Below are 15,505 nucleotides of genomic sequence, written 5' to 3'. Positions count from 1 at the left end.
TGGTGTACCATGACACCCAGGTCTCGTTGCATCTCCCCTTTTCCTAATACTTTTAAAGTCATGTTTTATTTTGTTCAAGTCACTATTTTGTGGTTCAATGTACAATGTTCTATCTATCATTTAGAGGGAGAACAAGCTTTTTTGGTTATTTTCTGACCACAAAATAAACAGATGTTTTTAACTGCTTCATGTCTGCCTGGATGGGTCCAAATAGATTGCATTTAATTTCCCATAAATCAGATGTTTTGATTTTGTAAAATAAAATGTAAAAATGTATTAATTTGAAAAATGTTAATAAAATCTTAATTCAATGGAAACACTTTTGGGCAAAACAAAATCCAAAACAACACGGTTCCTCAGTGACAAACTACTCAGGATAGATATCAAACTGCTCAATCAGGTAAAAAAAGTTAAATCACCATCTATTACAATCTGTTTAAGAAAGAAATGCAGATGCTGGAAAAATTGAAGGTAGACAAAAATGCTGGAGAAACTCAGCGGGTGAGGCAGCATCTATGGAGCGAAGGAATAGGTGACGTTTCGGGTCGAGACCCTTCTTCAGACTGATGTGGGGGTGGGGTGGGGGTGGGGGTGGGGGGGGGGGCGAGAAGAAGAAAGGAAGAGGCGGAGACAGTAGGCTGTGGGAGAGCTGGGAAGGGGAGGGGAAGGAGGGAGAAAGCAAGGACTACCTGAAATTGGAGAAGTCAATGTTCATACCGCTGGGGTGTAAACTACCCAAAATAAATATGAGGTGCTGCTCCTCCAATTTGCGGTGGGACTCACTCTGGCCATGGAGGAGGCCCAGGACAGAAAGGTCAGATTTGGAATGGGAGGGGGAGTTAAATTTTAGTGATGTGAGAATTCTGCAATGGTGAATTTCCATAACCTAAATGGCTGTAACACGGGCATTGCCTGTAATGGTAAATTAATTTTTTTAATTTTATTTTAATTAATTACGAACAATGTTCAATCCATCCACACAAATGTAATGAAACCAGCTTACTTGTGGTTGAGTAAGCATATCCAGGCTCCAGGAGCACATTTTTCCATCTGTGGAAACTGTAATCAGATTATGAGCATTTTGCGTCCCAACGACATTCACACAATACACAGGATGCTGGAAGAAATAACAAGCATAATGGTTGCAATTCAAACAAAAAAGCAAATAAATTCAAATTTGGACCTCCTCAAAGTTAACCAATCATCTTTCATATTGGAAAGATTAAAATTGTATATTGAACAACCCCGCATTCAAACCATCTCTCATCGACAAAACATATCAACAATGGGATAGACTGGGGATTAGGAAAGTAGGGGATATGTATGAATTAGGAAAACTGTTATAATTTCAACATTTAAAATTAAAATTTAAACTGAAGGATAATCAATATTTTAAATATATACAGATATGTGACTTTATGAAGAAATATATACATAGATTTCAAACTATATTTTTAGACCCTTTAGAAGAAGCAATGAATATTAAGGCTGATTCACAAAAACTAATATCATACTTTTATAATAATATATTAAATAGAGAATTACCCTCAACAGAAGCACTAAGAGAAGATTGAGCTAATGATAAAGATCTCGAAGGACAGATGGGAAAAGTATCTGATGAACACACATAATTGTTCTATTAATGCAAGACATAATTTAATTCAATTCAAATTATTACATAGACTATATTATTCAAAAACGAGGTTGAATAAATTTTATCCAAACGTCTCTCCCAGATGCGATAAATGTTTGTTTCAAAACGCTAATATAACACATTCATTTGTAGGATGTACAAAGTTGAATACATTTTGGAGCGATATATTTGATATATTTACAAAGCTTCTCAAGTCCACAATAGAACCTAAAACGGAATGGATTATATTTGGAATAATAGTAGAAGATATCAATTTAAATAAAGACCAAAACGTTTTTTTAAATTATGGGTTAATAATTGGAAAGAAATTGATACTTAAATTTTAGAAAAATACAACCATACCAACTGTTAAAATGTGGATTAGGAATATGATGGACATAGCACACCTTGAAGAAATGAGACTCCGACTAATAAATAAATATGACCAATTCTTAAGGAGTTGGTCTCCTTTCATCGACTTTCTGGAATCATGTGATGCAGCAGTACCGTAAAGATTGCTGATTTCAGTTCATGCCGTGGATAGATCTACATCTCCGAATAAAGATTTGAAAATTTCTCTTTTAAGGGGCCTTCTCTCCTATTTCTACTTTCCACTTTTTCTTTTTTTTTTATATTCACACTTCACGTTTTTCTATTCTCTATTTTTCCTCTTTTTCCCCTTTCTATTGTTTTCTTTTTCTTGTCTTGCTTACTTCCTTCTCAAAACATAAAATTAGAGGTTGTACATAGCATGGATTACGGTATGACATAGTTGGCACCTAAAATTAGGTTCCACTGTACTGTTTTGTACTGTATTAACTTCTAATAAAATAAACAAAAAAATAAATAAAAATTGTATATTAAAACATTCAATGATTTTTACTGCATCTAGTTCATACATCATTTCATTTCGTAAGGTACTCATATGTACTTGTGATTTGTACTCTATGTTGTTAATTAACTTACTTTCGTTTTGCATACAGATCTGAATTTTGGCTTTGTCCTTTATTAAATTAGTATACAATTTTTACAAAGACGAAGTTTTTAATCACGATTTAGAAAATGATAATGGCAAAAAACTCAACATTAGTGACTTTGGTATTGGTTTATTATTGTCACATGCACAGCACAGTAAATACCTTTGTTTTGTGTGCTATATAGGTAAATCATACCTTACTCAAGTACATCAAGGAGTACAAGAGAAAAAAGAAAACAGAAAGGTGTTACAGTAACAGAAAGTGCAGATAGATGGGCGCAAGGGCTGTAACAAGTTAGATGCAAGATCAGGAATTTATCCTTAGCTTGCAAAAGGTCCATTCAAGAATTCAATAATAGTGGGAAGAAGCCATCCTTGAATCTGGTGGTACATTCTTTCAAGCTTTTGTATCTTCTACCTGAAGCGAGAGGGGTGAAGAGCGAATGGCTGGGGTATGGGTGATTATGTTGACTGCTTTCCCAAGGCAACATGAAGTGTAGATGGAGTCACCTGAGGGTGGGAGAGAAGGAGGATGGCTTAGATGATGGACTACACTGCTTTCAGAACTCTGCAATTTCCTGTGGTCTTGGACAGAGCAGTTGCATACTAACATACAATGCATCTGGATAGAATACTTTCTGTTGTGCATTTGTAGAAACTGTTAAGTATTATTGGAGACGTTAAATTTCCTTAGCCTTCTGGAGGAAGTAGAGGTGTTAGTATGGTCTTTGCCATAACATCAATGTGGTTGGACCAGGATTAATTGTTGATAATATTTACACCTTGAAGTCTTGACCATCTCCACTTCAGCAGCACTGATGCAGACTGAGGCATGTACTCTAATTGCCTCCTGAAGTTGATGACCAGCTCCTTCGTTTTGCTGACGTTAATGGAGAGGTTGTTGTCTTAACATCATGTTGCTAAGCTTGCCATCTCTTTCCTGTAGACCATCTCATCATTATTCAAGATCCAGCCCATTGTAGTGGTGCCATCAGCAAAATAGAAAATGGAGTTAGAGCAGAATGTGGCACCTCAGTTATGTGTAAAGGAAGATTAGTGGGGGACCAAGAACACTTCCATGTGGGGCACTGGTGTTGAGAATTATTGGGGACAAAGTGACATCATCTATCCTGACTGAATGCAGTCTATGCATCAGGAAGTCAAGGATCCAGTTGCAGTGAGGTACCAAGTCCCAGGCCTAGGAGTTTGGAGTTGAGTCTGTTTGAATTTATGGTGGTCAAGGCATAGCTATATTCAATAAAACAAAAGTCTGATGCAAGTGTCCATATTATCTAGTTCCAAAAGATAAGTGCAGAACCAAGTATACCTGCTGTGGTGGTAGGTAATTGCAGTGGGTCAAGGCTGTCTGGAAAGCTGCCGTTGATATGGACCATGACCAGGTTCGTGTGGCAGGATGTCAGAACCAATGGATGGTACTCATTGCCATGTTAACTTATTTTTCTTTGGGACTTAGAAGGTATTGATCTTCCTAAAGGAGGTAGGAACCTCTGATTTAGAAGAGAAGAATATTCCTGCCAGCTAGTCTGTTTTATCCTGCAATGTAATACTTGTAGCCACATTTATTTACCATTATAACTCTGCAGCTTATTTTCAGTAACAAACTACAAGACTTTCCATCGTTTTTCATAAGATAAAGATTAATTATAGTCTTAACTGAATTATAATCTGTTGTTAGAGGATAATTGAACCAGGATGTACTCATAACTGAAAGCCTATACTAAAGTTACTCATACTTTCTATTTAATTATGTAATAATTTTTATTAACAATAACTGATCTTCTGGCATTTCATAAGGGAGTCCACACTGAGTATATTATTAAGGCATAGCAGGTCTGAATGATTTAAATAATAAATGCCACAGAAATAAATTCTAATTTTACAGTTATACATTCAACATAACTTTAAATATATTTTCACCGTTATTTCTAATCAAACAGCAAAATTTAAGATAGTTTGAAGAAACAGAGTATTAGAACTAGCGGGTACACATGTATTCCTCTGAGGATCCAAGAAACAAAATAATTTAGTTCTACTTCCATCCATAGAGGGTACAATTATAGTGTGACATGTTTATATAGACTATTTCCATAATACACATACAGCACACAACATTTATAATGGAAAGTCTGACCCAAAAGTATGACACATATTCACGGTAGCAAGTGGTAGATGGGAAATGTACACACATGCTGCCTGGGTTTCAGCAACTAAGTTACAGAGAAAGGTTGAACAAGTTAGGGCTTTATTCTTTGGAGCGCAGAAGGTTAAGGGGGGACTTGATAGAGGTTTTTAAAATGATGAGAGGGATAGACAGAGTTGACGTGGAAAAGCTTTTCCCACTGAGAGTAGGGAAGATTCAAACAAGGGGACATGACTTGAGAATTAAGGGACTGAAGTTTAGGGGTAACATGAGGGGGAACTTCTTTACTCAGAGTGTGGTAGCTGTGTGGAATGAGCTTCCAGTGAAGGTGGTGGAGGCAGGTTCGTTTTTATCATTTAAAAATAAATTGGATAGTTATATGGATGGGAAAGGAATGGAGGGTTATGGTCTGAGCGCAGGTATATGGGACTAGGGGAGATTATGTGTTCGGCACGGACTAGAAGGGTCGAGATGGCCTGTTTCCGTGCTGTAATTGTTATATGGTTATATGGTTATATGCGATATTTTAACATTTTATATGGATAGTGATATTTTAATAAGTGGCTAATATTACTTCAGAGTCACTTACGATGACAAAAATAAATCTAATGCACTGAAGCAGTTCAGTTCTTATTTAAATTAACTTTCTCTGGAAAGAACAAGGTTCGGCAAAGTTGAGAAAATTCAAATTACACATCTACAAGAAAGAATATGTTACTTACAGTATGAGCAGCAGCAGAAAGTGGTGTACGTTGAACTGGAGTTCGGCGGTGGCTGCGGTTGTCCCAGAGAACAATTTGTCCAGAGTAGGTGCCACTAATTACCAGGTTTGGGTGAAATCGGGCAAAGCAGACCGACATTACTGGAGACTGCATATAATCAAAATATTGAGATTAATTAGTTCCATTTGGGTTCATATATTGGGCTATGATGCGTTCACAGGTTTAACAGATATCAGCTGGGACTATGGGCTCAAAATTAGCAATTGCTTTGTAGTATTTTAAGATGGTGATCTCTTTCAGCTTGTTGGAGCTTGCAACTCAACGGGACAGGCAGCATCTCCGGGTGACATTTTGGGTCGAGACCCTTCTTCAGACCTAGAATTTATTGATGCTAGTTATTTACTTGCTCCTGTGCGTCACTCAACACCATTTTTTAGAGAAATTTGTAGAGATAATGTCCTTGGAAATCATATTTGTTAAAGATTTTATTACACAAACACTGAATTTCCACTACCAGAATGTAGTGCACTCATCACAACAACAATTGATATGAAGTATTAAAATATTATCTTCCCAATAATAGAAACATAAATAGAAAAAATCTTGATAAAATAAGACTCAAAAACTTAAAGACAATCGCACGAACCTATAGCCTCCAACTAAATGTTCAAAATGAGCTGGCTGTAAATATCCCTTGGCTCTTTAGCAAACTGGACAAAAGCAAAATTTAACATTGTAGCTTTAACAAAGAAGACAGGAAAAGTAATAGGAACTATAGATCAGACACTCTGATATCAATTGTAAGTGAAGTTCTACATTTTGAAAATCATTTTGAAAATCATAACATAAATCAGCCAAACTCAAGATATTTAATGTAGACAAATTGTGCTCACCAAATGAAAAAGAGGTAGAGTCATGCCACACAGAAACGGGCCCTTTAGCCCAACTTGTCCATTCACACCTAAGCTAGTCCCATTTGCCCATGTTTAACCCATATCCCTCTAAACATATAATATCTCTGTGCCTGTCCAAATGTCTTCTAAATGTTGTTGTACTTTCCTCAACCACTTCTTCTGACAGCTCATTCCACATATGCACCACTGTGCAATAGAATGTATTTTTGGATAAAGGTAGCAATGTAGCATGGAAGAAAGATGATAGAGAGATTAAAGAGTAATATAGAAACAAGGAACTGCAGATGCTAATTTACAAAAAGGCAATGCTGCCTGGCCCACTGAGTTAATCCAGCACTGTGTCTACAAGAGTAATAAAAAGTTGTTTTCAGATTACTATTGTTTCATTTTAGGGGAATTATATATGCCAACTTTGCAAATCAAGGTACTTGTCCTGCTTAAACATCAACTATGACAATTAGCTCTGATACAATAGGGCCATAACAAATGCACCATCAAAATTCCAGAAACATTTTTTGGGACAGGGTATATATAGTACACATAACATCATTGGAAATGAATTTATACCAACAGATTTCATCAGAAAGAGCCTAACCCCACCCTGATCTACAATACAGCAATTAATAGGAAAAGCATCAATCAAAATGTGTTCATCTCACACTCATTACCAATTTCTTCTTGCACATTTTGCACATGATTTTTGAAATTCATACAGTATGGAAACAGGTCCTTCTGCCCAACTCATCCATGTTGATCGAGATGCCAGTCTAAGCTAACTCCATTTGCCTATACAGGCCTCATATCCCTTTAAATCTTTACTATTCATGTAACTGTCAAAATGTATTTTGTTGATGTCTTAATAGCACCTTCCTCCATCTGCTCTGGCAGTTTGTTCCATACATCTACAAACCAAAACTTCTCGTAGACCATCTGTAAATCATAAACCCTCTCCTTCAATCTTTGCTGCCTAGTTTTAAAATTTCCTAAGCTGGGAAAAGGACTGGCACTATCTACCATACCCATACCTCTCAAATTTCTAAACCTCTGCAAGGTCACAAACCTCGGCAACCTCAACCTCCTTCGATCCAGAGAAAACAGTGCCTGTCTAACCAATCTCTCCTTAAAACTCCAGCCAACTTCCTTTCGGGAACTACAAACTTTAAATGAAATGTAAGCGAATGAATGGTGCAAGAATTTAGTACAAAATGGTCCAAGAGTTGATTTGCAATATTCATTTCTATCACAAAATCAAATTTTAAAAATGGAAAAATAATACTGAACCTAAAACATTTAAAAGCCTTCAAATAAATTCAAACAATGATAATTTTTTTTACTATTTACCCAAATCCTTCATAGGCAGCATTATCCTGGGAAATTGCTGCATGTTGGCTTATTAAAGTTGCACACCCTTAACAGTGGATTAGGGTTGAGAACTAACCAAGTCAGTTGTTGGGAATTTCAGTATTTTTGCATTTGTGCACACATGGAAAAACCCTCAATGCGCTGTTACTTAAACAAGAACATTTCCCTGAACGATCAAGCCCCGTAAAATGTGTTTGAACTTGGCTGATGCGCAGACCAATGGGGAGATGAATTAAATCATACTCCACACGGAAATCATTTTAATTTATGGGGCAAACTTCCCTATTCAGAAAGCAAAGCATACAGCATTTAACAAACAACTTTTGACTGCTACTTTATTCACTGATCCAACTATTACTGACTTGACCAAACATCAACTGTTTAAATTTGACATTCCTAAAAACATTTCAAGTACAAGTCTCATTTATTCTCAACCCATCTGTTCTTGAAATGTCAGCCTTGCTCTTTAAAAAAAGATACAACATTGAAACAGGCGGTTTGGCCCACCATGTCCAGGCTGGCCCATCGATCACCCATTCACACAAGTCCTATGTTATCCCATTTTCTCACCACTCAGTATGTGATGTAGAACACAGTAGAAGCAATTTAAAGAGGCCAATTAACCTGCAAACCCACATGTTTTGGGGATGAAACCTGAACATTAAAAAAAAAAGATTTCTAGTACATAACTATCTGTATGGGATAAATGAGTGCTCAACTCAATATAGATGCAATGTCATGTCCAAATTTTTTCCCAAACATTTAACAACTTTTCTTTAAAATAAAATAAAATACAACGTTTCACCCAATGGGTGACGGTACCAAAATGCTCCTTTAAAAAGGGCTTGCTTTCCACATCCAAAGCTATTCTCCAGTAAAAACATTAAGATAAATGCATACCTTATTTTGTGATATAATACTTATATGAAAACATCCTCAGAAGGGACAGTTAGTGAGAGTTGGTGCTTGAAAATAAGCAAATGTGATTTTTTTTTTTAATGCATCAATAGAAAGCTTCTAGCTTCTCCATGTGGATGAGTAAAATATTTGAATGATAGGTTGATGTGGTAGACCTTACTTTCATATTGAACCTTGTAAAAAATAATAAATTTTGCAGAAGCATTCATTTTTGTTGGAAAAAAAGTTACCATTAAAAACTACAAAGTCCTTTTCATTGCAGAGTAAAGGGCCTGACCCACTTAGGCGATTTTTTCGGTGACTGTCACAGTCGTAGCAAGTCACCGAAAAAGCAGCGACTGGACCCCCCCCCCCCCCCCAGGACCATGTCTACGACAACCTACCACCTAGTCGACGTCAAGCTACGGCAGGCTACCGACAACCGGCGACCCAATCGTTGCGACTTAGGACAGCCACCTATGACAACCTACCGCCACAAAGGCGACAACCTACGACAACCGAAGTCAACCTACGACCACCTGCGACAAGCTACGACAAGCAACAACCCTGTCGGTGACAACTGAAGCCAACTGAAGACAATTCAGTCGCCGGTACCTGTCGCCGGTACCTGTCGCCGGTTGACGTAGGTAGTCGCCAATGGAATTCACTGGAGTCAGCACCCGGCGACAACCAACGTCACCTGGTGTCATCCTGGCGACAACCTACGACAGCACCTACGACAGGAGAAGACAGGCAACATCAAGCCCACTGTCAGCGAAAGGTTTTGAACATTTCAAAATCCAGCGGCGACAAGAAAAAAGTTACGACACTTGAGGAGACAACTCATGACAATACAGGCATCACCCCGCGACCATGTGGCGACAGCTTATTTTCCGGCTGTCGCCGAAAAAAATTGCCTAAAGGGCCTGTCCCAATTTCCCGAGTTACTCACGAATTCTCCCGAGTTTTCCCCTTGATTCAAACTCGGAGAATGTCCGTAGCGAGTCCGTAGGAGACCTTAGGAGTCCGTAGATATATCATAGCCGCTCGTTATGCCAGCCATAGGTACTCGGGGTATCAGGTAAGTCAGGACGTTTTTTCCAGCATGACATAAAAGGCCACGAGTAAAAAGATAGTCGGGAGGAGGAGTTCGTAGATCACAAAAATCTTGATTTTTTTTTTTTTGTGTTTTTTTTAAGGTCCTTTCAACTCGGCAGAGGACTCAGGAAAGTGGGACAGGCCCTTAAGTCGGACAGCCCCTTTATTAAGTCATGTGAAAGAGTAACAAACAAATATTTAACACAAATGTACACAAAATGCTGGAGAAACTCAGTGGCTGCAGCAGCATCTATGGAGCGAAGGAAATAGGCAACGTTTCGGGCCGAAACCCTTCTTCAGATTGATAGGGGGTGGCGGGGAGAAGGAAGGAAAAAAATACATAAAATAAAATAAAATAAAATAATTTAGTTTTTTTTTTTCCTTCCTTCTCCCCGCCACCCCCTATCAGTCTGAAGAAAGGTTTCGGCCCAAAACGTTGCCAAATCCTTCGCTCCATAGATGCTGCTGCACCCGCTGAGTTTCTCCAGCATTTTGTGTACCTTCGATTTTCCAGCATCTGCAGTTCCTTCTTGAAATATTTAACACAACATATTTTGGTGTGAACCTACAATTCCAAGATACTTCCTGATCACAAGGCCTTACCTGACAGTGGAAGATATATTCTGGAGTGTTTTTCTTAAATTTCATATTCCAAACCAAAGCTACCCCGTCCGGCTCATGTGGGGCATCTTCATTGTTACAATAAGAAGCAACCATCAGTTCAGGATACTGAAATAGATAAAAGTTTTTGATTCATTATCGCACCGTTGGGTTCACCTGCACTGAAGGATTACTACTCAACTCTCAAGAACAAAATGGTTGGTAATGGATCGAATTTGAATGTGAAAATTAATAAAACTCTGGTAAAGTCCTTCTCTCAAAGGCTCTGAATAATTAATTAGCAGCAATGGCAAGTGGTTTAGAAATGAATGCAAATCAATGCTTCCAATCACAAAGCACTTATTGCGTGTTTGCACACAGATCTTATAATACAACTTACCCAAATATATATTAATTAATAACAAAAGATCACTCAAATTCAATTGCATTATTCTGGATCAAAGATTTATTTCGGAAGGGTCGAGAGGAGAATGGATGCGCTTGGTTACTGTGGGGCTTCCTCCCCTCTCACCAGTTGCCGCTTCTTCCTGTGTGCAGTCACTTTGTCCGCTCCCCACTCTACTGCCAGCTTCAGCTCCTCCTCCACTCATCACTGTCCACTCGGCCTCGTCCCACACCCCCCTCCACCTCCACCTCCCCTGGAGTCGCCAACATAATCGACCTTGGTAGAAGGACCTAGGGAGCCCCAAGGTGACCGAGTGCACCTTGTCGTTGGCAGCAGCCTGAAGAAAACTGACAGCCAGAGGCTACAATGTGAGCCACAACAACATCTGTGTCAACTCAACGATGGGGTTGAAGAAGGGCTCACTGGTGCAGAACAGCAGCGTCGACACCTAGTTTTAAGGTGAAACAACACAGTGAAGAAAGGTCCCAACATCACCTATCCGTGTTCTCCATAGATGCTGCTTGACATGTTGAGATACTCCTATTGTGTCCTATTGTACATTAACCACCATCTGCAGTTCTTTGTTTCAACTAAATACAATGAAATCTTGCTCGGTTATAACAGACCATCGGCAATAACGGACACCAAAAGTGTATATTCGTGTTTCAGATTTGAAGCAACAGCATGTTTAATTAAAGTAAATCACCAATGCTACATGCTGAATTCTTGCCAGGCCTCCAAATGAAGAAATTACTTCAGTGTCTGTTCTCTTGTCGCATCTGAATTTGATAGCGCATTCTCCTCTAGAAACTTCTAAAGATTGTTTGCTTGGCTTGGGTATTAAAGAATGGGATCAAAGTAGGGTAAATGGAGATTAGCAACAATTCAATTGAATGACAGAAAAGGCTTGAATAACCTAATATATCCATGTCCTTCCTGAAAAAGGTTCTCTTGGCCTACTACTCCAAATCACAGAATCATTACTTGTAAAATTCATCTGAGTTTTCAAAATAGTTCATGCAGGAAAAAGGCCCAGTATCTTTAAGCTCATTATAGTATAGCCACAACAAGCAGACTTAATTACCAGTACTTGCACAAATTACTACTTTTAAAAACTCTTACCTGAAGTGACCAATCTAAACAGGTCACGACACGATGTTTTGACCAATGTTCATCATAAAATTGCCGGTTAAATGAAAGGTTTAGACCAGATTGAAAATCTCTGCAACAAAAACAAGTTGTAATAAAACACCCTTGCCCTTGTGATTATCGTTCATTCTTTGCTACTTTACGAGACTATACAAATGATAAGTATAATTATTGAGGATAATTTGGTGATTGTAGTTTGCTTTTAACTTGGTGATTATATATCGCTTTCAGAAACTGATGCTTCAGCTAATATTTCCCTCCCTACAAGAGGCAAATGGTTAATCTAATGCTCTACAGATTAATACTTAGAACAGTCTGAATGTTGCACCAGACAATGTGTTTAGTTTCATGTCCATCTTCCTATGTATCTTCATATTATTTTTACAGTATTTTTTATTACACAGTGGACAGTTTTAATTAATGCATGAGGAATGAGATTTTAACAGCTAAATATTTAAACAAAATGCAGGGCTTTCCATTTGTCATAAATATAATTACAGGAAAAATACTATGTGAATGAAATGTTTTATTGACATGACAAATAATCTAAGAAATCACAGTTTTAATTAGGGCATATCCATTTATTTGAGCCACAGGTACTAATTCAGTCACTAATTTGCACTAGAGACACCATACTTTATACAGGGACATGGCCCTTACAATACTGCTATCAACCTCATGGCTTTTATTTTAATCATCTGCGGAACTGAAATAGCTTAATAAAACATACCCTTCTTTTTCATCCAATTCTTTGCCACCATAGTCAAAGAAGAGGCTGGAATCTTCAGCAAGAGCACGTTCTATGATGCGTATGTTATGGTCGAAGAAAATCAAAAATTCCTCCGAATGAAGAATTTGTTGCTTCTCCTCTTCAGTAAGTTCTCTTGGAGAAGCTTTTAAAAGCAGGAGCAAAAATTACAACATTGAAAAATTACACAAGCAACTGACATCTTGATTACAATGTGGTAGACATTAAAACAACATCATATAAATAGTAATTCTAATCCTAACGTGCCGTTTCCAAAGTGGACTAACATTAATAATTCCTAATCTTTGTGATCAGCAAATGATTAGTTAAAATGCACTAGACCTGTAAAAATTGATCAGAGATTTATTAATTTTGTTAGTACAAGAATTAATTGTACTACAAAAATAAAATGTTGAACATATTTATTTCTGCTTAAAATATGTATCAGCATTTTTTGATCACTGGAAAATTGCAGCTACAGTTCAAAAATGCAGGTTTTCATCTGGATTTCTTCATAAGGTTTTAGAACAATAACTTAAGACAGACCATAATGCAGAAACAGCTGGTGTTCTTAAGTGCTTGTACTTACATGGATTACAGGACTAGCAAATGCAAAATGAAAACTTTCAATCAGCACAACATTTTTAGATAATCAAGAAATTGGATTTAACACTTTTCTTCAGGGAAAATGTATTTTAAAAACAGAGATCCAGCTCATTTGTAGAAAGCACCCAGAATATCAGAGTTATGCTCAGAAGAACCACTCACTCCATTATATAAACCACTCACAACCAGCATCTGCAATTCCTTGCAACACAACCATGATATTTTTTAATATGAAATTGGATTGATTGAGAAAGCTTAGTTCAGGGATAGAAACACTTAACATCTTCTAAAGTTGGCATAGAAGTACCAGAGACTATGCCAATTATGTTAAAGTGGATGAATACCATTGGGTGACATTTAAGAACCTAATTGTTCATTTACATTTTCTACTGCTCCTTGATATATTTAAGAATGGTGACGGAGCACATTTTTATTTAAACATGGATTTTTGAGGGAAAAAAATGAAAAAGTCCACGACAACTGCGTGTGTCAAAAGGTATTCCCACGAACGACTTTAGTGTCATTGTCTCTTTGGTATTGTAGCTTACTTGGGCATAAAAATCTTTGAAAGAAGTCAGAACTCAAGAGAAAGCAATCTCTGGTACAACTAAGTATGAAAAGTGATTGTGTTTGGTGCAGAGTTTAAAAAAAGGTACACCTACACTCACACAGCTTTTTGGATTCCTTTTTACCTATGCTGCCAGTCTTTCTTACGCGCCTTTTGCCTCTCTTATTTCCACTTTTACTTCCCCTGAAAACTTTCAGTAATTATCCTTGTTCCCACTTGCATAGATCCTGCCCAGGTTACGACAGGGTTCTGTTCTTCGGAACTGTTCATAATCTGAACAGGTCGCAAATTGGAAATGCAGCAGACCGGCAATGTATTGAATAAAATACAAAGACAACCAACATGGTTAAACCTGAGTGTTTTCTACAATCATTCACATATTGCCACAAACCAAGCTACCACAGCACAGAAGATGCCTGGAACTCTGCAGTAGCCGACAAATCAATGGCACTGGTTTCCTAATCGCTTGTTCGTATGTACAGGCAGCAAACATGCAGGGTGTTCGTAACCTGGAGACTACCAATATTCTCCACCTTGCTCCCTGCTTTTACACATATGCCTGCACTATATATGCATCTCCCAATCCTGTTTGCACCTTTTTAATGCTAATGTCATGTCTGCATGTCATGGTAAAAATTGTTTAAACATCTCTAAACACCGGTGCAACTCCTGAGGGGAGATTGGTCCTAGCTCCGTTATGTTGTAATTCATCTGGCCGCTATGTTTTCCTCCTCCACAATTTCTGGAGCACTGCATTTATCTGTATTATTTTATTTCTATAATCACTGGTGCATGGCCAGCTTAGATTACCTTCCAGCCTAGAATTGACATCCCTCTTTAGATATGCTATCAATACTTACAATCATGCCAGTGCAGTGCTACCTGCACTTGATTCATCACGTCTGCCCTTCTGAAGAGCTGCCTATCTGCTCCTTTGTTCTAGATAATTCCCAGGTATACTATTTAGATGGGGGCCAGTGTGTAATTCCCAGGTAGACTATTTAGATGGGACCCAAAGCACAAGTGGCTCCTGAATTTCGAGAATCCAATGTCACAATCTCTTAAAAACAGCGCCTCAATCAGAGTGGCACTTTCCAATCTATGAAAATGCTCGAGGTACACACTCCTGGAAAGCAACCATAAAAGGCGATTGCACTCAAGTTTCCATGAACAACCCAGAAGTTTATTTTTCTCACAACTTGGTAATTCCTCCTTAATAGGTGCCCACATAGGTGTTTGCAAAGGTAGGTTGGATCAGAAAGCCATGGAGGGATACAAGCCTAATGCAGACAAATAGGATTAGTATTGATGAGCATGGACAAATTGGGCATGTGATCCAGATCCCTCGATAGCCTGCCATTAAGCTGGAAAATGTGCAGAAAAGATTCACAAGAATCTTACCAGGAGGAGTGCTTGAATTACAAGGAAAGACAGGATAGGCTGGGATGTAATTTCCCCTGGAACATGAGAGGCTGAGGGATGAGGTATATAAAATCATGACGATAAGGTAGTCAGTTTTTAATCTCAGGAAGATGGAATGTAATTTTTTTTAGATATATATTTATATTACCGGGTCGGGGAAAGATATAAAGGGGAAACGGAGGTGCAACTTTTCACCCCTGCATACAGAGGATGGTAGATGTGTAGAATGAGCTGCCAGAGGAA

The 15,505-nt window shown here is 38.0% G+C and overlaps 1 protein-coding gene across 4 annotated transcripts in view; it reads right to left on the bottom strand.

Moving 5' to 3' along the window:
- Positions 1-15,505, bottom strand: part of dync1i1 (dynein cytoplasmic 1 intermediate chain 1) — a 138,517-nt gene that overhangs the window by 51,302 nt on the left and 71,710 nt on the right. For all 4 annotated transcript variants that reach the window (XM_033042270.1, XM_033042277.1, XM_033042286.1 and 1 more), the window contains exons 8-12: positions 12,649-12,811; positions 11,892-11,991; positions 10,367-10,492; positions 5,493-5,639; positions 1,004-1,117 (exon numbers count right to left, since the gene is read on the bottom strand). In XM_033042270.1, the coding sequence (XP_032898161.1) occupies positions 1,004-1,117; positions 5,493-5,639; positions 10,367-10,492; positions 11,892-11,991; positions 12,649-12,811 (650 nt within the window). The remainder of the gene's footprint in view (positions 1-1,003; positions 1,118-5,492; positions 5,640-10,366; positions 10,493-11,891; positions 11,992-12,648; positions 12,812-15,505) is intronic.

This window comes from Amblyraja radiata, chromosome 2 (genome assembly GCF_010909765.2).
Source record: "Amblyraja radiata isolate CabotCenter1 chromosome 2, sAmbRad1.1.pri, whole genome shotgun sequence".
NCBI lineage: Eukaryota > Metazoa > Chordata > Chondrichthyes > Rajiformes > Rajidae > Amblyraja > Amblyraja radiata.
The sequence above is the reverse complement of the archived record's forward strand: the minus strand, read 5'-3'. Positions and strand labels throughout refer to the sequence as shown.